Source organism: Tachysurus fulvidraco, chromosome 24 (assembly GCF_022655615.1).
Source record: "Tachysurus fulvidraco isolate hzauxx_2018 chromosome 24, HZAU_PFXX_2.0, whole genome shotgun sequence".
In the NCBI taxonomy this organism is placed as follows: Eukaryota; Metazoa; Chordata; class Actinopteri; order Siluriformes; family Bagridae; genus Tachysurus; species Tachysurus fulvidraco.
The window spans coordinates 4,457,559-4,480,721 of NC_062541.1; the positions used below are offsets into that span (position 1 = coordinate 4,457,559).

The following is a 23,163-nucleotide window of genomic DNA, read 5'->3' on the forward strand; positions in this document are numbered from 1 at the left end:
AAGAGATTATTCAAGATGTGTCTGATGCAAATTTTTTTAAAACTCTTTATATATGTATATATATATATATATATATATATATATATATATATATATATATATATATATATATATATATATACACATATATAAATTACTACAGTTTATATTGGCTCCATTTTCTGCACTTTTATATTCATTTTAAAGTGACTGTTTTCATCCTCATCATTTCTGGGTCAGAATCAAAAGTTAAATGAGAAGCATTTAACTAGAAAACGATCGATGGGAAAATAAACAATAATAAAACAAAAACGAGTGAATAAATCATTTATTATAATTTACTTATAACTATTATTTGAAAATAAATAAAAATTTGACCTTAACAATCTTATTTAAATCTGTTTTCTTCTGTTTTTCGCACTTTTAGTTATTTATTCACTCATTTATTTACTTATTTTTCCATTTATTTTACTTTAGATTCTGACCCAGAAATGATGAGGAAGAAAACAATCATTAATATATATATATATATATATATATATATATATATATATATATATATATATATATATATATATATATATATATATATATATAAAAGTGCAGAAAATGGAGCCAATATAAATTCTAGTCATTTTTGGCTCTTTTCTTCGTCTCCTTTTTTCCCTTGTTGCCTATTTTCATATCATATGATGCCATCAGTTTGTTTGTTAAATTTATTTATTTGAAATGTGGATGCGTTTGTAAATAAACAGTGGTACTTTTCATCACAAAAGATGCAGGATTTTGCCCTGGGCTTTATTCCAACATTCACTAACACAGTTTAAGGGTTTAAACCATGTGTCATGTCAGGAGGGAAAAAAAAATAAAAAGCAAAATCAGAATGAATGATGTGAAGTGACGCAGTTGATCTAAGAAGATTTCCCCCCTTTGTAATTTGTTAGGAGTGCCATGTAAATTTTGTTTTTTTATTAATCACTCTTTAGTGATGAGTGTGGATGTGAATGAGAGTGACCACTCTGCCCCTAGAGGCTTCAGCACATACTCCAACCTCGGTTGTGACGTAGTCATCACGACGGGCTGCCAGATTGGTCATAACTCCTCGGGAAATATTTCCGTTTAAATACATAATTAAGACGTAGCTTTTTACAGGAATCGATTTCACTTTATCGTAAGAACGGATTCGAGATCATTCCAAGCGTCGTAGTTTAATCATATTTCGATTGTATTGGGAAAAATACCGCTGCTTTGTATTAGGGGGGATATTAGAAATAATCTGGCAACATTGGCAGCTCCATCGAAAGGGCTGAGCGAGTGTAGCAGAGCGAAAAGGCTTTTTTCGGGGCAAGCAGCCGACTGGCCACTTCGCTTGGATGGAGCTCAGCATGTTTACCGCCGGTCGCGTTACATTTTCAACCTAATTTTTTTTTTAATGTTTCGTTTGCAAACATTATACGACACACCAGCGCTAGCTTTAGCCCGCTGCGCTCTGCTCTGTCTCGGCTAAGCTGCATGATTTCTGTTGTGTTGCTGGCTAGTTTTGGCTACAATGCTAGTTCGCTAGTTAGCTAATTTGCTAAAAAAAAAAAAAAAAAAAAAGCTAGAAAAGCTAGAAAAGGCGCTTAGAGAAGTGAGATTTGTTCGTTAGCGAACTCTGAATACACAGAAAACTCAGCGGTACTGCGTGATTTTATCGTATTTAGTTTTTATTTTGTTTTTTTCCACTATTGTAGATATATGTATTTTTCTTTTAAACGCTTCGTAACCGTTGCGCGTTTTCAGAAAGTGAACGCTGCTTCATTATTCGCCGTTTTCCCCCCCAAACACAGATTTTTCATTTCTTAACCGTCTTTGTTTATTTTTTATTTTTTATTATTTTTTTTTATATATATATATATAGGTAGCGACAGAATCTAAACGCTGCACTGTTTAACTTTTTTTTTTAACCTTGTCGCGTTTTACTAATAATTTAAAAAAACGACAACGAATGATGCTGCGTTCACTGTCTGGACTACTTAACAGTGTCGCTGAGTGTTTATTAATTCCTTTTGTTTGTTTAGTTTAACGCTTTGCCTGTTTTTTTGGAAACGTTTCCAACACTCGGTTTACGTAGTTCGAACCAAAACAAACAAAAACAACAAAACTTACTGTTTTTAAACGGTATTAAAGGTGAATACGTGCTTTGTTTTTTGCGCAGCCGCGGTACATGATCTCAGACTCGGGACACTTAACTACATCCTAAAGCTCCCTTCGTGTATTTACCACTAAATAACAATTTGGGAGCTTGTTTTTTTTTTTGTGTTGTTGTTGTAAATCTTAAATCATGGATGATCATCAGACCCGCATGCTGTCGGGACTAACCGGGCTCGGAGGACTGGGTCAGGGCGACCCGAATGACCCGGATCCGGTCCGGAAGCAGCAGGACATCGGGGACATCCTGCAGCAGATCATGGCCATCACTGATGAGAGCCTGGATGAGGCCCAAGCCAGGTATTCCTCCCCCCCCCCCCCCTTTTTTTTTACACACACAAAAAGAAAAGTCACTAAAATATAAAACAATGTTTGATTTGCACACATAGGAGCACATTTGACTCTCTGCTCTGTTCAGGAATCTGAACAAGTCTGTAAACCATGTTGTGTTTTTATAACCTGGATTTGACTTGATGGAAAATGTGATGTGATGTGTGTGTGTTCTGAAGAATGCATGTGGAAGCACTTGGAAAGAAAAGGAGAGAGTTTTTAGTGTCCTGAGTCTGATGTTGTCCACATTGTTTCACAAATGTTTCCTCTTGCAAAACTTTTTTTTTTTACACTTGGAAAGCCAACTCTTTTTTTTTTTTTTTTTTTTTGGAGAATTGAATGAGATAAGATGAGAAGATAACGTTGAAGTTAATAACACGATTATTAATCCCAAATGGGGGAATTCCAGTATTCCAGACAGGCTTCAGGGTCAGAACTGGGAAAGCAGGATGATGTGTTTACATACATGCGTGTGATAAATCTTGTAAAAGTTAAAGCGGAGCGAGGGACGTTTACAGAGAATCCGAGCTGTTTGGGGGGGGAGTCGACACTAAAGCAGGTTTGTAGGTTTGTGCTTTAAATCGGTTTTTAAAATGATTTAGTAAAACAAGGATTTACTTTCTAGCACTTCACGTGTGCACTACACTTTAACTTTTTACTACATCCTCGATCTGTCCCGCCCTCGCTCTACGGTCCCACGCTGCATAACAGATTCTCTCTGAAAAACGTCCATGAACGATTGGCATCAGTCCTGATTATAAACTAGATAAAATCGTGGTTTGAGAACATAACACAAGGTCTGAAAAGGTTTAAAGTAGTGCTTTGGAACTTCCTTCCTTCTTTCTATCTTTATTTTATTTACAGTGTAAAGGAGATATCTCATTCTTTTATATATATATATATATATATATATATATATATATATATATATATATATATATATATATATATATATAGGTGTCCTGTTAGATTATACAGAATTGATGGTAAAAGGTCATAATTTCCAAAGCAATAAATAGCCTTTCAGGGGGGGAAAAGCTACTAAACCTCACCTTTCCTTCCCACTTTTAATATACGTCTTTCACCTGTAGTGGTGGATCTAGCGCACCTTTTTAAAAACAGATTTAAGCCTGGTAATTAGATTGTAGCTTCAGTAAAGATTTACAGGTTCACTTCACACACCTTTTTTCCAGTAAAAGATGATAAACTAAAGGTACTAAAGGTGGCACTTCCACCTCAGCGACAAGAAACGGCTTTATTTATTTATTTATTTTCGGAAAGTGTGCTTTAACGGTTCCCCGGAGGAACAAACTGAAGAACCCTTCAGGGAACCGTTCTGTTTGCAAGAGCGTGCAGCCCGAGGTGCTCGTGATGTTCAGGGTTTATGTGCGACTGAAGAGCGAACGTGGCTCTGTGATTAATACTTTACTGATCCCGTGAGAGTTCAGTTTGGGGGGAAAAAATATAGGGATTTCTCTGCAGTTTCCTGAACCGTGTGTCCAGTCCTGTATCCAAGATTTAAGAGACAAATCGAAGCACTTTTAGAACATTTTTTTTGTACCTGTAAATTAAAAAGACAAAAAAACAAAACAAAACAAAGTCATACGTCTTTCTACATGTGAATTGTTTGAGTCTTTTGGTTCTTGATCAGATCTGCAGGTTCAGTAAATACAAATAGTCCTAGTGGAAATGTAGGCATAAGAATCGTTATAGTCAGAGTGGTGTGTTTTTGTTTATTTATTTGCTTATTTATTATTATTTTTTTGCCTTATTTTCCACATCAGCGCAGCCTCACTAATGCATCTCCCGTTTCACCCTCTCTGTTTTTAATGATGCCGTTAATGACCTCTCGTATAGCGAGTGAAATCTGAACACGGCAACGAAAAGCGAAACGTCTCCAGAGCCGTGTTTATTAACTGGAGGGAGCGCAGCGGTGTTTTTTTTTTTTTTCCCTCCATGTGAATGTGTTTGTCAGCATGAGTGAAGGAGCCTGAAAAAAAAGTTTGTTTCTTTTTCTCACGGGAGGACGAGGCGCCAAAAATAATCATATCACGATACTCAGAGACGTTTCTGTTAGTCGTACCGTATCTCCATAAATATCGATACGGTACATTATTGATTTGAACTATTTTTCTACAGTAGCAAATAAACAATTTTAGCTTTTATACCAACAACCTGATAGACAAAGTCGCAGACTTCGCAAAAGTGTGTTAAATTGCAGAGAAAATATGTTTTTGAAACAGTTTTCCTGTCTGGATTGGGTTTGTGTTTTCATGTGCTTCCTGTCGGTCATTTTGTAATCAGGCTACAGGTCTCTGTAGATCCTGGGGGTGGAGCTTAGAGAACATGGGCGGGATCAAGGAGTTTAAACTAAACGTCAAAACTCCGAGACCCGATCCTTAAAAAAACATTTACAACGTATTATTTATATAAATTCCATTTTATAATAATTATGTGAAATGAATACGGTTTTTCATACCTAGTACTGAAAAGCAGTGGGAAATATTCATGCATTAGTGCTTTTATATTAATGAATTAAAGAACTACTTGGATGAATCATTTTAAAAGTATTAATAAAAAAAAAAAACATGCATTATTTTACATTCATTTAAAAGGAACATTTTTTTAATTTTTTAGTATTGTTTTTAAGTGAACTTTCTTTCTTTCTTTCTTTCTTTCTTTCTTTCTTTCTTTCTTTCTATTGATGGTTCAGCCATTTAATACTAGGATTTGAAACCATTTGAAAGGACCAGAAGTCCAGTTTAAACCAACTTATACAAGTTCGAAGTAGATTGAACATTTATCCTATAGAGCTTAGCGCTGCCGTTATTACCTGTTATTAAGTGTTATAACCAGTGCCACCTCTGAGCCCATCACCAAGAGCGCTCACTGCACAGGAATATGCGACGTTGTTGCACAGCAAACATCCATCTGTTGCGCATTAGTTACATGCAGAGGAGTTTTAATGGAGCAGTTCGGCTTTGCACAAGTTTTCCCACTGGGCCGAGAAACGCAACAGAGCTCCGGCTTCAGTCACGCTACACGGATCTAATCTGCTGTAATGACCGTTACTTAACCTCCTGTTTCACTGCACTCTTTCTCCGAGGCCTGAACGCACGGCTACAGTCGTAAAGCGCTAAAAAGTGTGCGTGAAAGCGCCGCACATCCTGCGGAGAGCGTGCGGATGAACGAACGCGATTAATCTGCTCCCTCATTAGCATAGATAATCACAGAGTCTTAATGAAGTCATCGGCGTGGTGCTGAGCGCCAGACTTCAGGACGAGCTTGGTCAGGATCACCGTGTCGCGCTGCGCGGCCGAGAGTGCCGCTTTTATTCACTTGTTTTCCATTGCGATGGCGCCGAGAAAGTGCGGAGTCATTTTCAATCGGTGCAGATGCAGTATGACTGTAGGAATCCCACAAAAGTGTTCTTGTCGTTTAACAAAGAATCAGCGTCGTCATATCATGGAGTTTTCTGTCTGAAGGAGTCTCCAGTGTTGGGTCACTGAAACCGTCAGGACGTTTTCCAGTGCAGTTAATCAGAAGTTTTTATCCCTTCTGAGTAGTTTTTATAACTTCTGGAGGTTGTCCAGGGAAAGCTACTCTTACGCTAGTGTTAGCAGGTGAATCACAACGTTAAATGTAGCTCTAAATGGATAAAAATGCATGTGACCGACAAAATCCTTATTGGAGGAATAAAAGACTCGCGTCTTCAAACCACAATGCCGTCGACTCGTTTCCTCCGACTCCACGACTCACACATACTGCACAGAGCAGAAGCTTCACTCTACAGCTTTAGGTTGTTCGGCTGCTTCACCGTGTGTCATGATCTATGACGGTCGTCGTAGTAAAATCGTACTTTGATGTAGTAAAAGTTTTGGTACCCACAGCCATGTTTTCTGTATTGTGTTGTGACGTTACAGGAAGTCTAAGAAAAGCCAAGAGCTTTTGTGGGGCTGCACTATTTATTTATTTATTTATTTATATTTTTTCCGGCAAAATTTTCAGTTTTGTCTAAAATATTTATTTATATAAATAGTTCTGAAAGTTTTGACACCCACAACCAACGCTTGGTTCTGTGCTCAGATTAAATATTTCAGACCGGTCATTCTGTATATTCAGTCGTGTGGATGTGTTTAAAATACCCCTCCTTTGGAAGTAAATAGCCTCAGAGTCACTGGTGTACGGTTGTTTTTGGAGGTCTTTGGTGAACTGATGGACAGAGAAACCTTAAACCCTTATTACTGATACCGCAGCACTAACTGTACCCCGGACCGTACAGGGACGTGCTGACAGTCCAGGCACGGGGAATTTCGTTGACATATTTTCACACGTGACGTACGACGATGCCCCGTGACGTTTGGCGTAACTTGGCACCGATGTATACGTTTGTCTCGGTCACTGTAAGGATGACCATGTCACAAGTCTCCATAGTAACGAAAGTGAGAAAAAATGGCGATCAGGACACGCCTAATGATTTCACTCGATAGTATTCGTTTTTGGATCGCCATTACCGTGACACACTCTTTAGCACATGTGCACGTAGCCTCCAGCTTTTATTTCCCTGATGATGCTCCTATTTTTTTTAATTTTATTATTATTCATTGAAGGATCACGGCTGCTCCGCTATGCGTCATTAGCTTGCGAATCCCCCCCCCCTTCCCCAAACCGTTTGACCACCTGGTTCTCTTAATTAATTCGCTTCTTTTTTCGACCCCCGTTCCCCCTCCTCCTCCTTCCTCCTCATCCCTCCCTCCCTGGTGTTCATCCTTTTCATTGTGTTCGGCGTGCAATCAATTCTCCTATAATGTGTGCACGAGAGCAGCTGGTCGCAAAATCAAGTTTCTATTAATGAGACGGAGGCACAGGACGCGGACGGCGCCTTCCTTCTATGCTCGAATTACCAGTATTTTTTATACATAACCTGAAGCCACTTCCTGTTTAGGCAGGCTCGGCTGCGCTATCCGTCAGTCAACCAGGTGTCTTCTGGTGAAGGCGCACTTTATAGATGTCCGAGATGTGCGTAGGAACGAAACCGTTCAGAGCGCGTGGACGTTACGGACAATTTCATAGACGCTTCCGTATTTCGTCTCTCCGCATACTTGAGGTCAACTTAACCAGTGAACGAGCCACTCGAAGTGACTCGAGGCCTGACTGACTGGCGTTCTGACTCACAGCTACGGCTGGATCGATACCACATCATGACAGTATTGTGATCTCGTCAGTGTCGTATCCTCAAACTCCCTTCTATATGCTTCCAGTTTACTGTGTTGGATAAATTGTGTATCGTTTATCATACAGTGCGTTACAGAAGCATATATGATGATATTTTGCTAACATTGGTTTGCCCCAGACCCCACCCCCGCTCTCGGGTAGCTCTCAGGTAGCGCTGAACCCGGCGACTTGATTTTCTGGAGTGACAGGACAAATTTTTCTGAGAACATTTTCAGAATGGAAAGCATGCGAGCAATCTCTTGAAAAAAATTCTGTCCGTCTCCTTTCACTTCTAATCCGAAGCTCTGTCTCCGTCGCGAAAAACCCGGACGAGCCCGAGCACCGTGCCGAGCCTCTTGTCTCGGACGCCGCCGTAACCACGTAACTTTTCCGTTTTTTTTTTTTACATCCAAAGCTACGGATTTTATTTTTGAAACGAACAAAGGCCGCGTTGTCTATAGGCGAGTCGCATCATGCCTTTAACGTTTAGCACAATTTGCTGGCAGAGACTCGGTTACCAAGAGGCCGTCTGTATCGGATTAGTATCAGGTATCGGGACACAGTCGCGGCTCCGCCGTCGGCATTGTGTTGGATTCGTGTTAAAAATAGGATCAGTGATTTTTAAAAACACGCCTGGAACGCCACTCTAACAAGCGCTCCTTTGTGTTGCTACGTTGTCATCTGAGCGGTTTAATGATCTGTTGCGTCATCCATAATGCATCGCACGTGTCCATCATTTTTAATTTAGAAGTGTCACTTAGAGCTCTGTCTCTCTTTTTTTTCTTCTTCTTTTTTGTTTTTCCTTTATGGACTGCTGCGTTTTTGTCACGTGTAGAATATTTGAAGTTAAATTGAAACGAATACTAATTAAAACCTCTTCTGTAATAACACGAAGCCTGAACGAGTTACGTGTCAATATTTATAATTAGCAGCCAATCTTCAGCGGAATGTGTTTTTTTTTTTTTTTTTGAGCTTTTGTTAACAGAATCCGAGATTACCCACAATGCCGTTCGATTACCCGCCAATGGCGCCGCTACTGGAAATGCAGCTCGACTTGAAGTGGTGCAGCGGCGCTTTAACCTTCTTCAGCTGTCCATCTCTTTTCATTTTGATGCAGATGTCGCTAATTAATATGGAGAATATGGTGCATTGCATTCTACGGTCCTGGACTCATTGATATACGACATTGTTGTTTTTTGTCTCCCCTTCGCTGAGTCACTGAATTTGTACCACAATTTCCAAACACAGCAGATATATCAGTATAGATGTGTTTAACATCAGGCCATCCTTAAAAATATTTTGGTTTGCAGTAACAGTAAGAAAAAGAAAAAAGGGTCGGTAGGTAGGTCTATATATTTTTTTTTTCCAAGTTTCATTGTAAAAAAAAAAAAGTACAATTTTGGTGATGGTGATGACGTAGGTATGACTTTAAACAAATTAGCATATCGTGACATCACTGACTGCCCCTGCCTTCGGGTGCATCATCACAAACCTTATTTTGATGCTGGACAGTTTTTCCAGAACTTCGTGCCAAGTTAAAGCGGTGTCGAGCTGTTTTAATGAATTTTGTAGATGTATTATGGTGCCCGAACCCATATGACTTTGAACGGTGACCGCGAACATTTTGTTTACTGCAGCCGTCATTACCAAGCGTGAACCGTCGACTCTGACAGCGAGAGAATGAGACGAAGCGAACGCACAGGCCGTAGTGTGACATCCGGTAACCAATAGTGTAAACATAGACGACGCCACGGGTTTTTATTTAAAAGAAAGAACGTAGCCTCCGTTTGTATGTAGGCCTAGGCAATGTATATATTTACAATACTTATTAAAATATAATTAATATTATTTTATTGCTTTTGTATTTAGTTGTTTGAAGAGTAAAAAAAAAATTGGTCGGTCTTAACGCAAATTTACAACCGGCAAGTCGGTCGGACTTAAAGCAAAAAAAAAACAAAAAAACAATTTGAGTCGGTCCTAAATTGACAGGATCAGTCGGGTTACGGCAAACGGAATATTTTTAAGGATGTCCTCAACATGGACTTTTTTTTGCTAATATATTCATGCTCACCATCTAAGAAAAGCTGTTTTGTGGCTCAGCAGCATTCCTGCACCCCAGGAACGATCCTCCGAGCGAACCCGAGCTGTCGGTTCTTGTTTCACCGGGACGATAAATAGACGCGTGCGTCTGCTCCGAGCACGTTCGCAAAAGATCGACACCGACGATGCTTTAGAGGGAGAAACGTCTCGGCGCAGGTCAGAACCTGTCGATAAAAACTGCAGGCAAAAACAAGCCGGCTAATTTCCTTTTAGCGATCAATGTCGCCGTTTATAATCGGATCGATTCGTCGCATCACAAAAAAACGTACAATCAGAGTTTATTCATCTCTGTATCGCCGTCCACTTTATTAGAAACCCCGGCTGTTCGATCAGCCAATCACGTGGCAGCACGTAGAATCCCTCAGAACGAGGTCCAGACCTTCAGTTAACGTTCACCTCAGAGATCAGAATGTGGAGAAACGTTCACGTGATCTCTGTGGCTTTTACCGTGACGTGGTTGTTGGTGCCAGATGGGCTGCTTGGAGTGTTTCAGTAACTGCTGATCTCTGGGGATTTTCACACACACCAGTCTCCTCTGAGCCGAGGATCTGCAGTAGTGCTGAAACACCTTGCTGATGAGCGAGAGGGCAGCTCATATAATCACTATTTTCAGTCGTGTCGAGCAGAAAAGCATCTCACGTCCGGCGCGGCTCGTCCAGCTCGTCTCTTTAAGGTTTGATGCTTTTCGGTCTGAAACACACAGAACAGACCATCTGGCACCAACTCGCCACATTTTTTCCTTCCTTATACGAAGATGAACATCAGCCGAAGCTCCTCATCCGGATCCGCAGGGTGTCCTGATCGGACGACCGCATAAATAAACAATGATGGATCAGTCGAATAACAGCCTGTTACTTAAATTCTGACTCTGGCCACAATATCGCAGCACGATTTCTCTCGATATCTGCGGCATCTCCGCGTACCACACGGCCCAGAGGAACACGTTAATCAGAAACCGTCATGTGAAATATTTTGATTAGAGGTGACTGCTACCCGTCACGTCGAGTCCAAACCGGCGGCTGTGTAACGTAATTAAATATTAATTAAGTATCATTTGCATCAGAAGGCAATAAAATGAACCGAGCTCATCATCACGCATAAAGAGATCCTGATTACTGATGAAGTTTTACGCCGACGCCCCGTCGCTGCATTTTTATCGATCGTTCCTCTGGTTATTAAAACGCCAAAATAGCTGCTGCTTTTTTTTTTTTTATATAAACCGTTGGAATGATCAAGGCTCACGCGCCGGTTTGGAACTAGCGCTTAATAACGCGGGGTATTTTTAAACACTTCTCTCAGCTAGCTTTATTTTCTCATTTTCACCAGTTTATTTTTTCCGCCATAACTTAATAACTTCTTCCTCAGGATGTTCGTTTGTTGTTTCTGACAAGCAGGAACTCGACCAAGCCCAGGCGTAAAAAACGTACGCTACTGTAGGACAAACACGAGAGATTCAGGATCGTCAGGAAAATAAAGAAGAGAAAAGTATCCGAGGCGAGTCGGTGTGTTTACACGAGAGAGAGAGAGAGAGAGAGAGAGAGCGAGAGAGAGAGCGAGAGAGAGAGAAACTGGCTCGAGTTTACATGAGACGTAACTCACTTGGAATGTCCCGATGTTGATATAAGCCGGGGGGATTTAGCAAGTCGTGCACCAGCTCTGCCACGGTCTCGGTTTTTCCCCCTCTTTCAGAAGACAACTCGTCTTGTGCGATTGCAACACCGCTTAACTAATCATACTGAGTCTCTTATAGCATGTTAGGGGGAAACAAGCTAATCTTCAACAGGTCTTTTTTTTAATCTCCTAAATCACTTTGTGTAATTTTCATTATGACCCAAATAGATATGGATTATTATTTTCACACACACACTCACACACTCTCTCTCACACTCTCTCTCACACACACACACACACACACACACACACTCACACTCACACACTCACACACTCACACACACACTCTCACACGCACACACACACACGCTCACACACTCACACACACACACACACACACACACACACACACACACACTCTCTCACACACGCACATACACACGCACATACACACACACACACACACACACACACACACACACACACTCTCTCACACACACACTCACACTCACACACACTCTCTCACTCACACACACTCTCTCACTCACACACACACTCACACTCACACACACTCTCTCACTCACACACACACACACACACTCTCTCACACACACACATACACACACACAACACATACACACCTGTATATTCCCCACTTTTATTCCACATTATGACTACACTGTAATGAATCTAGAAGGTTAACTTTCAGCTATTTCTGTGCATCAGAGCCGAATCCATCAGTGTCGACCTCCACATCACTAACGCAGCGTTCAGAGAGAGAGAGAGAGAGAGAAAAACAACCCGGATGATTTCTACCTCTATGTTTTTAAGTAAAATCTATTTAGTCCGCTCTTACGAGCGATGTATGTTTACCTCTAAATGTTGAACCCGTCTGTATTTTTGCTTGATTTTACAGTAAAACCCAGCGTATATACAGCGTTCGCGTCGAGGTCGTGACGGGCGCGTCGAGGTCGGTGTCACTTTCTCAACTCTGGGTTAACGAGACCTCAGAAGTTTCCAAACTGGAGGTCGGAAGATACCGGTTTATTTTCAGACTTCGCTTACGATAGTAAACTCCTCCACAAGCCCGATGGGTTCACTTTCTGTGTTTGGGTCAATCGAGAGCTTTTTATTTATTTATTTTAATAATTTGCCTGATATTTCAGTGCATGTGTACTGGACAAAAAAAAACCTCTCAATTTGCTTCTGAAGGTTGTTTATATTTACGTCACTGTAAATTTCACAAGGAGTCTAGAGTCCTCGCGGAAAACACGGTCGGTTCGCTCTACGCCTCTTTCTCGTCTTCTTTTAAAAGCCGTGAGTTTTACTGTCCGGGTCGGGTGTGGGGTTGACTCGGGGATGTAACCGGGGCGGTGGGAGGCGATGCCAGTGCTGGTGCTCTCCGCTGGCTGCCCTCAACCTTTCCCCCTGTGCCGTGTGTCCAGATGCTGGCCAGAGGAGGGACGAGGCGACCCCACACAGACAGGGGGAGCCGGGGGGAGCGCGCAGGCAGGGGGGGAATGCACCCTGCCGCTCGACTTCCAACACAGGTCAGTACAGGACTGCATGAGCAAACCTCCCCTTCCTCCCCTCCTCATCATACCTCCCTCTCACTCGGGGAACCAAAACCAGGACACGCTCGGAGTTCGTCCTGCGCTTAGAAATCTCACTCTAAATATATCTATATCTATATCTATATATATGTTTGTGTGTGTGTGTGTGTGTATTTAAATATATACCTTGTAAAGTTCCATCTACACGAGATAGAAGCCTTGTACATTACTCAGATTTCTGCAGTGTTTTATCTCCTCTAATCCTTCATCCGTTCCAGAAGGTTTAGATTAACGTCAGCGCTTAGATTTAACCACTTTCATTTCAGACTGTTTTTATTTCAGATACGTCACATCTCATATCTGGTGTATAACCTGTGAATACAACTTAAATAATCTTCTGTGTAATGCCTACCATCTCGAACCGGTCGTCTTCTCCTCCTCCTCCTCCTCCTCCTCCTCTTCTTTTTCTTCCTTCCATCCCATCCGTGTTTCATCCTGTTGCTGTTATTAAACACTGAATGTATCACCTACTTCTCCAACAGCGACTGTGCCCTTTTTTTAACTTTCCCTTAATTTATTCATTTTTCTTTTTTCTTTTTTTTCTGAGAAACGCGAGCGCTAATTAGCGTGGGTTATTTCTGGCAGCGCGTGATACACCGCGGGCTAATCTAAGTGCGAGGTGTCAAAGGTTATTAGGTTATTCACATGCCTCAGCCCTTAGGCCTGGTTATTTCCAGACAGCAATCTGCATGATGTATTTCCTGTACGATGTACATCATTTCTTTTAAAGAGGAGGAATTCGCTTCAGCTGTGTTTCCGGACCCTTGTGATCGCACGGATAAGCGAGCGGTCGGTCTCGTCGTCTATAACAAAGCGAATGTATATAGTAATAATCACTTGTCTCACTGACCCAGTTCTTTGTGTAGATCTGCTCTGTTTGTTTATAGTTTTATATAAACGCTCCAGTATGAAGACCCCGGCAGTTTGCGTGGTCAATAAAGCATCAGCGTCACCATGCCGACACTTCACCGTGACCGTGCAGCTGTAAGGGACCGAATTGTTACTCAGGATGTTTTTGTAGCCTCTCGATTCTGATCAGTCCGGAGGTATCGACTCGCTGCTTCGTTTCCTTTTATAGCAGCAGCTCTTAGAGCACTGACCAGGTTTCAGTTGGGATGTTTCTGTTTCTATGGTAACGGCTCGATAACAACAGACCCCGACGATGACCGCGAAGGAGTCTCCAGTGTCGGAGGTAAAGAAGGATCTGACGCGACCAAAAGTGGATAAAAATATACGGTCATGGTTTAACTCGGTGGTCCTTGATATATTTTGCATGTTCTCAGTACGGATTCTTTTCCAGATAACGAAATAATTTCTCTATTTCTTTTTGTTTGTTTGTTTATTTATTTATTTTCTTTCGACTTTCTGTAGATCTTTATGAATTCTGAATCAGTAGAAGATGTCGGTTGTGAGTTTTGAACCTGGACCACTAATTCTAATAGATTTGATAAGATTCAGGTTGTGATTTCCTCGCGTGTAATTTGTGATTTCCTAACCGAGTTTTAATCCGTCCATGAATCGTTTGCATCGCTAAGAAGGCCGCGCTACGAGGCAAATTAAACGCTCGAGAATGTGCTGTTGTACAGAGTAATCGATTTTCCGCTGTTGATTGTTTTCCTTTAACGGCACGCCTACGGGCGTTTCGTACTTTACTAACCCCGGGGTAGCGTTTCTCCACGCCGATGTCATCGCGGTCAGTGTTTGTCGAAGTACGTAAACGCAGATTTCTTGCTCAGTCTCATAAAGTTCACCCATCTTCTCCTAGACCATGTTTTATTTCAGTAATTATAGCCGGAAGGTCTCGAAATCAAAGCTCCGGCATGCAGGAATCGTCGGACCGAGACGACACACAGTGACAGGACGCCACACTTCAGTGACGGAGCGAGAAGCGTCGTGTGTTTGTGTGTGTATGTGTGTATATGTGTGCACACGTTTGTGTGTGTGTGGCTCTAAAGCTAGTCCGGTGTCGGGGTGTAAAGGGGAGGTGGGAAGTAGCGCCGGAGGGGGAGACGACGACAACGAGGACGACGACGATGCTGCTGCTGCTGCTTCTTCTTCAACAGCTTTTCTCTCCAGACAAATTAGGGCCATGCTTCATTTAACAACTCATTTAGCTGTGGAGAGGCACGAAGGACCGCTTCAGCACCCTCAATATCTCCGTTACAGGCAACCGAGGTCGCTTTAAAAAGCTCCCCGGCTTGTCACATTTATATTAATAACGTACCAAAACTCATTGTGCTTTTGTGACTCATTTGTGCATCGTCCCATTTAGTCACGTGTGGTGGTGATTAATTTCCTTTACATTTTGTGGGTGAGAAACGTGCACTTGGATGTAAAATAAGTGTGTGTGTGTGTGTGTGTGTGTGGGTTAATATTGTGTTCTATATAACACACACTATATATACTATGCTATGTATTTGCCATAATGTACATTGTGGTGTACAGCAGTTTGAAAAATAACTCTCTCTCTCTCTCTGTCTCTCTCTGTCTCTCATTTCTTCTTCTATTTCTTCTTTCTCTCTCTCTCTCTCTCTCTCTCTCTCTCTCTTTGTAGAAAACACGCGTTGAACTGCCACAGAATGAAGCCGGCTCTCTTCAGCGTGCTGTGTGAGATCAAAGAGAAGACGGGTAAGTCATTCAGTCCTTTCAACTTCACTCCGGCTCATCGTTATTCTCTCCTCCTCTCGCTCGCTTTCTCGCTTCTCACTTTTAACTCTGATGTGACGTCGTCGGCGCTGATGGAGACGGAGGGATTTGCTCTTCCTCCTCCTCTTCCTCTTCGTGCACATTTCCAGGAAATTCTGTGTCTTGACCAGTTAGCTCAGTGGTTTCTCTGTGGATTTGCCTTGATGTACCGAGAGGAGGATTATGGGTAAAGTGTGAAAATGAGCATGAGCACGGCGCACCGAGGGAGACAGCCGGTCCTCCGACATGCTGAAAGCGTGCTGTGCGTAATTACAGCGCTGCGTGTCAGTGCTGATTGGTTGAGGTGTGTCTGGTTGCGTATTTTCGGAACCGTGGTACAGTTTATCGCAGCTCTGTAATTAAGACAAAGCAGCCGGAAAGTGCTGATGAGCAGTGAGGCGGGAGCGAGAGGGAGACATTCAGGGGGTTAGAGAGACACACACACACACAGGGAGTAGGGGAGAGACAGGCAGGGAGAGACAAATAGCGAGACAGATGGATGAAAATACATAGAGAGACTGGGACAGAGAGAGAAAGGAGGAGAGAGAGAGACACAGATACAACACTGAGAGTGAGACGGGTATAGAGAGAGCCTTGGGGGAGAGACGGGCGGGGGGAGAGACAGGCACAAAGAGAGAGAGATGGGTAGAAACTAAGATGGACAGAGAGTGAGACAAGCGGAGTGAGAGACCGACACAGGCACACGGGTAGACTGAGAGAAAGAGAGTCAGTCGCACACAAAGGGAAACAGAGAGACAGTTGGAGACACAGACGCACACAAAGGGAGACAGAGAGACAGTTGGAGACAGACGCACACAAAGGGAGACAGAGAGACAGTTGGAGACAGACGCACACAAAGGGAGACCGAGAGACTGTTGGAGACACACACGCACACAAAGGGAGACAGTTGGAGACACAGACACACTCACACACACACACTCACACACAAACACACACACACAAAGGGAGACAGAGAGACAGTTGGAGACACAGACACACACAAAGGGAGACGGAGAGACAGTTGGACACACAGACACACACAAAGGGATACAAAGACAGTTGGAGACACAGACACATACAGGGAGACTGGGTTAGGGTTAGAGCGAGAGAAGGAGTGTTCAACCTTTCAGCTCCTCTAATTGCTGTGTGTTAATAAAACACTAATTAACGCAAGAAATGCCATCACTTTGGTATCAGAGAAGTAAAATAGTCCAGAACTTGCTCTTATTGGACAATAATCAACTTCAGAGTTGTAAAAGTAACACCACCTGAAAGCAGCTCGCGTCACGCCATGTTTTTGTTGGGTATTTTTTGTAACTGCATGCGTGAACTAACAGGTTACACTTCTGTACTCTGTAACCCTGTTAGCATGGTGGGCGTTTCCATTCAACATGACATCAGCACAGCGGCCGTGTAGCGGGGGGTCCGGCCCGGCGGCCGCGTAGCGAAGCGAAGCGTTCTCAACCTGGAGCTCATTTCTTTCCTCTTACAGCTCCTATTGAACTGTTTTATTCATCATACAGCCTGCTAAAGATGATAAGATTTGCTGTTCATGGATACGTGGAAATTCCTGGACACGGTCACTTCCTGTTCTCACTTGCGCAGCTCTGAACTGTTGCTCCTGTGAAGCAACACGCAGCTTTGCCATGTGACTGAGAAACACACCGATTGGCTGGAGACATCTTTTAGAAAACTTCTTCATTATATGAACAGCGTGCTTTTTGACCCAGTTATTAGTCTTAGATATAAACGAGTCCTTGAGAACGAGCTGTTTCTATAGAAACCATAACCGATTCGCCAGCGTGTTGATCCACACCCGTGATTTGCCTTGCAGTTGTTATAGAAACCTTCTGGCCAATCAGATTTGAGAATTTATCATTTCGCCTTCCATATGCGTCGCTAGCTTCAGAGCACTTAATCTCAATCTAGTGCACTTTGCTTTTCTGCCATCGCACATATTTTAAAGCAGGACACTGTTTTTTTTTTCCACATCTAATTGGCGTTCAGTAGGAAAGGAAGCGTTTTCTAGACTAAACATAAGGCCGCTCTAACATTTCTATGCATAAAGTGACACGCCTAATGAGAGGAGTGGAGTGTGGCTCGATGCTGCGGCCTTGTCTTGTTTATGCGAGTTTTTTTTTTAATAGCAAAACTCGAGATATTGCTTTGCGCTGCTGAAACCGTGGCAGCCAGGCACATCATTAGCACAGTTCTGTGTTCATTAGGATCTTTTATCCTTCCGTTTTCCTCGTGAGAGTCCGGGCGCAGTCCCTTTCGGCCGAGGACGAGGTCTCGGATTACCGCATAAAAAGGTTGAGTGGGCTTCAGTCGGTGGTGATCTGCGAATAAACCCAGCTTCACTTTCCCGCTTAATTGGATGCAAGAAACGGGTCGAAGTGGAGGGTGGGGGAAGGGGGGTGGTGCTCCTCTTCTATCCTCTCTTCCCTCCCGTCACCATGGCAACCTGCTGTCTTATTTACCTAATGTCATTCACTTTGATTTTCACATCGAGTCCGGCAGCCGGCGGACCTGTGAGAGCACACACAGGCGCGCACATACACACACACACACATACACACACACACTGACACACACACACACACACACACACATCTTTAATGCAGCTCTTGTGAGTGTTGTGAGGCGAGTGAGTGGATGTGAGGTGATGGAGTGCAGCGTCCGTGCTGCTGTAAAGACCCGAGTCTCAGACAGAGAGGAATGACATAAACACTCCTTTACTTTACTTCCTGTTAACACCTTTATGAGCTCACACTCTGTCTCTCTCTCTCTCTCTCTTTCTCTCACACACTCACACTGTCTGCTCAGCTCACACGTTCACACATCCAAGTCTGTGAGTCTCTCACTTTCTTTCACTCTTTTTTCCTTCCCTTTTCCCTCCTTTTGATGAACAGCAGGGATAAAATCAGCCTGAGCTCGGGTCGGCCCTGATGCCTCTCTCTCTCTTTTGTTTCTCTCTGTCTCTGTCTCTCTCTCTCTCTCTCTCTCTCTCTCTCTCTCTCTGTCTCTCTCTGTCTCTCTCTGTCTCTTGGTCACATACATATTCTGTGTGTGTGTATGTGTGTGAGAATCTTTCTATCTCTCTCATTGTCACTTTCTCCTCTCTCTCTCTCTCTGTGTGTGTGTGTGTGTGTGTGTGTGTGTGTGTGTGTGTGTGTGTGTGTGTGTGTGTGTGTGTGTGTGTGTGTGTGTGTGTGTGTGTGTGTGTGAATGTCTCTCATTGTCACTTTCTCCTCTCTCTCTCCCCATGTCTCGCTCTGTTTACCTCTGTCTATTCCCGTTTTTGTATATCCCTGTTTTTGTTCTCTATCTTTCTATCACTTGTTCAAACCCCCCCATCTCTGTCCCTCTGTCTCTCTTTCCTTTTTCTCCCTCTCTGTCTCTCTGTCCGTATTTCTTTCCTTCTCTCGTTTTCTCTATCTCGGTGTATCTCTCCGTTCCATTCTTTGTCTCTCTGTATTTCTTTTATTAGTTCTTTGTCCCCCCCCCCCCCTCTCTCTCTCTCTCTCTCTGAAAGAGGAGACTTTGCTGTGAACTCGGGGGCTTTGATATGATAATGGCGGGGTGATGGGAGGACTAGCGTGGCGAGCGAGCGGATGGGGGAGGGGATGTCGAATTCCTCAGAGCCCTGCACTTCTCCTCATTGTTAAGGAAACGCAGTGCTCCAGCGCACCATGTGACCTGTGGGAGATTTTTTTTTTTCCCCTTTAAAGATTTGTTAATTAATCTCCTTTGCCACTGATTAAGACAATGGAAAGACATTAGGAGTTCTTCCATTTCTTTTCATTGTTCTTTTATTTCCGCCTTCACGCCCCTCCACCCCTTTCTCTATTCCTCCTCTTTCTTTTTTTTTTTTTTTCCCTTTCCTCCCCTTTTACACCTTTTGGTATTATCTCCGAACGGCTGCTCGCAGCTTTCCCTTTGTCAACACGCAGACTTTTTTTTTTGTTCACAGATTGAGTCATTTTTGATCGCGTTATCTCTCTCCTCCTGCGCCGTAGCCAGAAATTCATTTGGAGAGGCGGGTTATCGCGGCGAGCGCAGGCCGCCCGTTCATTACCAGTATTTGCAGTGCGAGCTGATAGAAAAATGGAAATGATTAGCTATCAGGGTCATATTTGCGAAGGTGGCTGTGCCGCACGGCCGCATCGCAGCGTGAACAGATAACGGCCACGTCATAACTCCAGGCGCGTTCGGATTCCTGCGGTCTGTCCCAGTTAAAATTAAAGACGAGGGGGAACAAAAATGAAAAGAAAAGTTTTTAAGCCTCGAGTCATTTTAGAGAAGAAGCGTAATTCATGTAGACCGTTGTCTTCCTCTATATTTGTGTGGTGTAACATTTAATCGTAACGAAGCCTTGACCTTTTACAGATGCAGAATCTCATCTCGTGTGATTTACACGGCTGCATGTGCTCGCAAATTAAACCCCCGGCTTCACATTTTTACGCCGTTATGAGCCGAAAGTAAACATTTAACACCGAAACGACGCTCTAAAGTTTTTACGAAGCGCGGAAACGAGTCCACGTAACGCAACACAGTCGCCTCACGTACAGAAACAAGGCTCGTTTTGTTGTTGTTGTGGTTTTTTTTTTTTTATGCAAAAATCTCATTTCCGTGGTGAGGGAACACCTTGGCAGGCGAAACGCCGCGAAGCTCCTATTAGACGTGGAATTTGTCAGAGACTCATTTGCACATTAGATTGTGTTTTTAGATGAACTGGAGTCTCGCATGTGTTCCTGCACCACGCTTGCATCATAGAGGCATTAAAAAGCAATTAATCTGATTAATAAGGCCGAGTCATGTGACGACTTCCTGCTGTTTTAATGGGGAAAGCCACACGATTGCTAAATAACCCGCCAGAGCCGGACGATGTCATCATATAAGACCGATATCATCATGGATTATGTCTCAGTGCGCTTTATTTATTATTTTTAGATTTTTATTTTCATCGTCGCTGCAAACTAACTGGACACGTTAGAATTCTGTGGGTTTTATTTTATATACATATATATTTATATATTTGTATATAAGCACAAGGGACATAACCGAAGTTTCACATCAGGACATTTGGGCGGTGAAGCATTTAAAAAAAAAAAAAAAAAAGTTTGAAAAGAAATTTTTTTTATTTTATTTTTTTAGTGTCACGTGACAATGCTTTTAACTAAAGATGATTCAGTGCAATAAATATTTACCTTAAGGATCCTGCAGTCCTTTTTTTTGCCCTGACTTATTTATTTATTTATTGGCACTTTCGCGATGTCTGCGATGCGTCCGAAACAGCAGAACTGCGGAGCACGCCACAATCGATCACACACACTATTGAGATCTCTGCTCTTTTTATCTTGTAAATATAAAATAATCTTAATTTATATAGAAATAATTTGAATTATGTGTAAGTAAAATTTCTTTTTAACTGATTTTTTTTATTGAATGACCGTCTTCTAGTTTAGTCTAGAACCTTCCCGCAACTTCGGTTCTGAGTTTATTGGGGGGGACACGACACCGCAGCCGATAAACACAAGCGGCAAACAAAAACAGATCAATACACACGGACAAAACCGTAAAGTGAGAGAGGGATCGAGAAGACGACAAACCAAAAAAGAGTGACGTAAAATTTATAATAATAATGAATTAATTATTCTTCTTATTATTAATCATTCCTCTATTGTTCACCTCTGTATCATGTGTGGTAGAAATTACTTCCCCCTCTCTCATCCATGCCTGTCTCTCCTGTACAGGTTCCTGACTCAGTAATGTGTCTTGTCTTGACCTGCTTGTTTTCAGAAGCTTCTGTAACGTGAGAAACTCGAGACTTAAACTCTGATTAAATCTGGAGCTTGTGCTTGAGCTTGGCACCGCGCTTGCGTGCCCGCGCTCCTCTTAGCAGCTCAGCGATCATCCTGCGGACGCTATTCGCCAGACTGTAATCATTTTTCCGCAGCTGTAGCAGAGGAAGGTAAATTATTAACCAGTCTGCATTCGGATCCTTTTCATCGCAGCGCCCAGTCTGACCTCGGGGTTGTTCAGCGGTTCAGACAGGATCCATTTACAGCAATGCTAATGTTCTCTGCCGTGCTAAGAGCTCGCTGTGGTGTATCAGGTGTGTGTGTGTGTGTGTGTGTGTGTGTCGTAATGCAAAACGCCACGTTTTCTACATCACACTGTATTTATAGTAAGATTTGGGTTTGCCAGGAAGCTCCTGCAGGATATTAGTGCAGTTAAAAAAAACCCAAATACACCATATGTATTCAATTCATTTGACTTTTCTACATTAAAATGAATTTAATCAGCTAAAATAGAGTTCCTAATACAATCATTTCATAAATAAATATTAATATCACAGTTTAAATATCAACTAATCTAGTGTCCGACTACAACTCTGACTAGAACATCGAATCTAAATCAATAAACTCTGAAGTCCTTTAGCTTAGAAACCCGTCCGTGTCCTGATGACACGACACACAGCAGCTCACACAGGGTCGTGCGATTAAACAAATAAACACACACGCCATCAAGAAAACTACACGATGGTCAAATAAGCTCGAGGGTCGTTTCTTGTCTTGGGGGCAGTTGTGGCCTAATGGTTACAGAGTCTGACTTGTAACCTGAAGGTTGTGGGTTCGAGTCTCCGGCCGGACACGACTGAGGTGCCCTTGAGCAAGGCACCGAACCCCCCCAGCTGCTCCCTTTGCGCCGCGGTGTAAATGGCTGCCCACTGCTCCGGGGGTGTGTGTGTGTGTGTGTGTTTTCACTACTGTGTGTGTGTGTGCACTTTGGATGGGTTGAATGCAGAGAACAAATTCTGAGTATGGGTCACCGTACTTAGCCGTACTTCACTTCTTCTTGTTTTGTTCTGTGACGTCACCGATTTCGAAAGAAATAAGTCGCAAAATCAAGCATATGTAGAAACATGTACAAAAATATTTGAAAGATTCTTGACGGGCCGATCAACCTGTTCTCAACAAACAATAATTATATCTTTAGTCTTAACTTTTTGCCTTGACACATGGGGGGTATATTATTATTATTATTATTATTATTATTATTATTATTAATCATAATAATAATCATAATAGTAATACTGATGATGATGATGATCGATTGTTATGTACATAGCAGCTTTCATGCACACATCAGTGCAAAGTGGTTGATGGAAAAGCTTAAAAGATCCTATAAGATCATCTTAATAAAGCAGAAACTTCTAATGAAACAAATAAAGATCTTTTTAAGCAACATGTTTAACGTCACACAGCGAGACTCGGTCCGCTTTCACGCTTTCATGCAGAACTCCAGTCACGTAAAAAAATAAATAAAATAATAATAATAAAAAAAAATAAATAAAAAAATAAAAAAAGTTTAATTAAATAAATAAACATTTTTCACATCTGAGAGAATCCATAGATGATCCAATCAGCAGAAAGCA

At 42.4% G+C, this 23,163-nt stretch overlaps 1 protein-coding gene across 2 annotated transcripts in view; it reads left to right on the top strand.

Annotated features, from left to right (window-relative positions):
- Positions 1-1,269: 1,269 nt before the first annotated feature.
- The window catches only part of pbx4 (pre-B-cell leukemia transcription factor 4), a 51,228-nt gene continuing 29,334 nt past the window's right edge, over positions 1,270-23,163 (top strand). The window contains exons 1-3 of one of the 2 annotated variants that reach the window (XM_027155069.2): positions 1,270-2,469; positions 12,870-12,974; positions 15,592-15,665. In XM_027155069.2, the coding sequence (XP_027010870.1) occupies positions 2,303-2,469; positions 12,870-12,974; positions 15,592-15,665 (346 nt within the window). In that variant the 5' untranslated portion in view covers positions 1,270-2,302. The remainder of the gene's footprint in view (positions 2,470-12,869; positions 12,975-15,591; positions 15,666-23,163) is intronic. The other variant, XM_027155070.2, reaches the window with a different exon arrangement.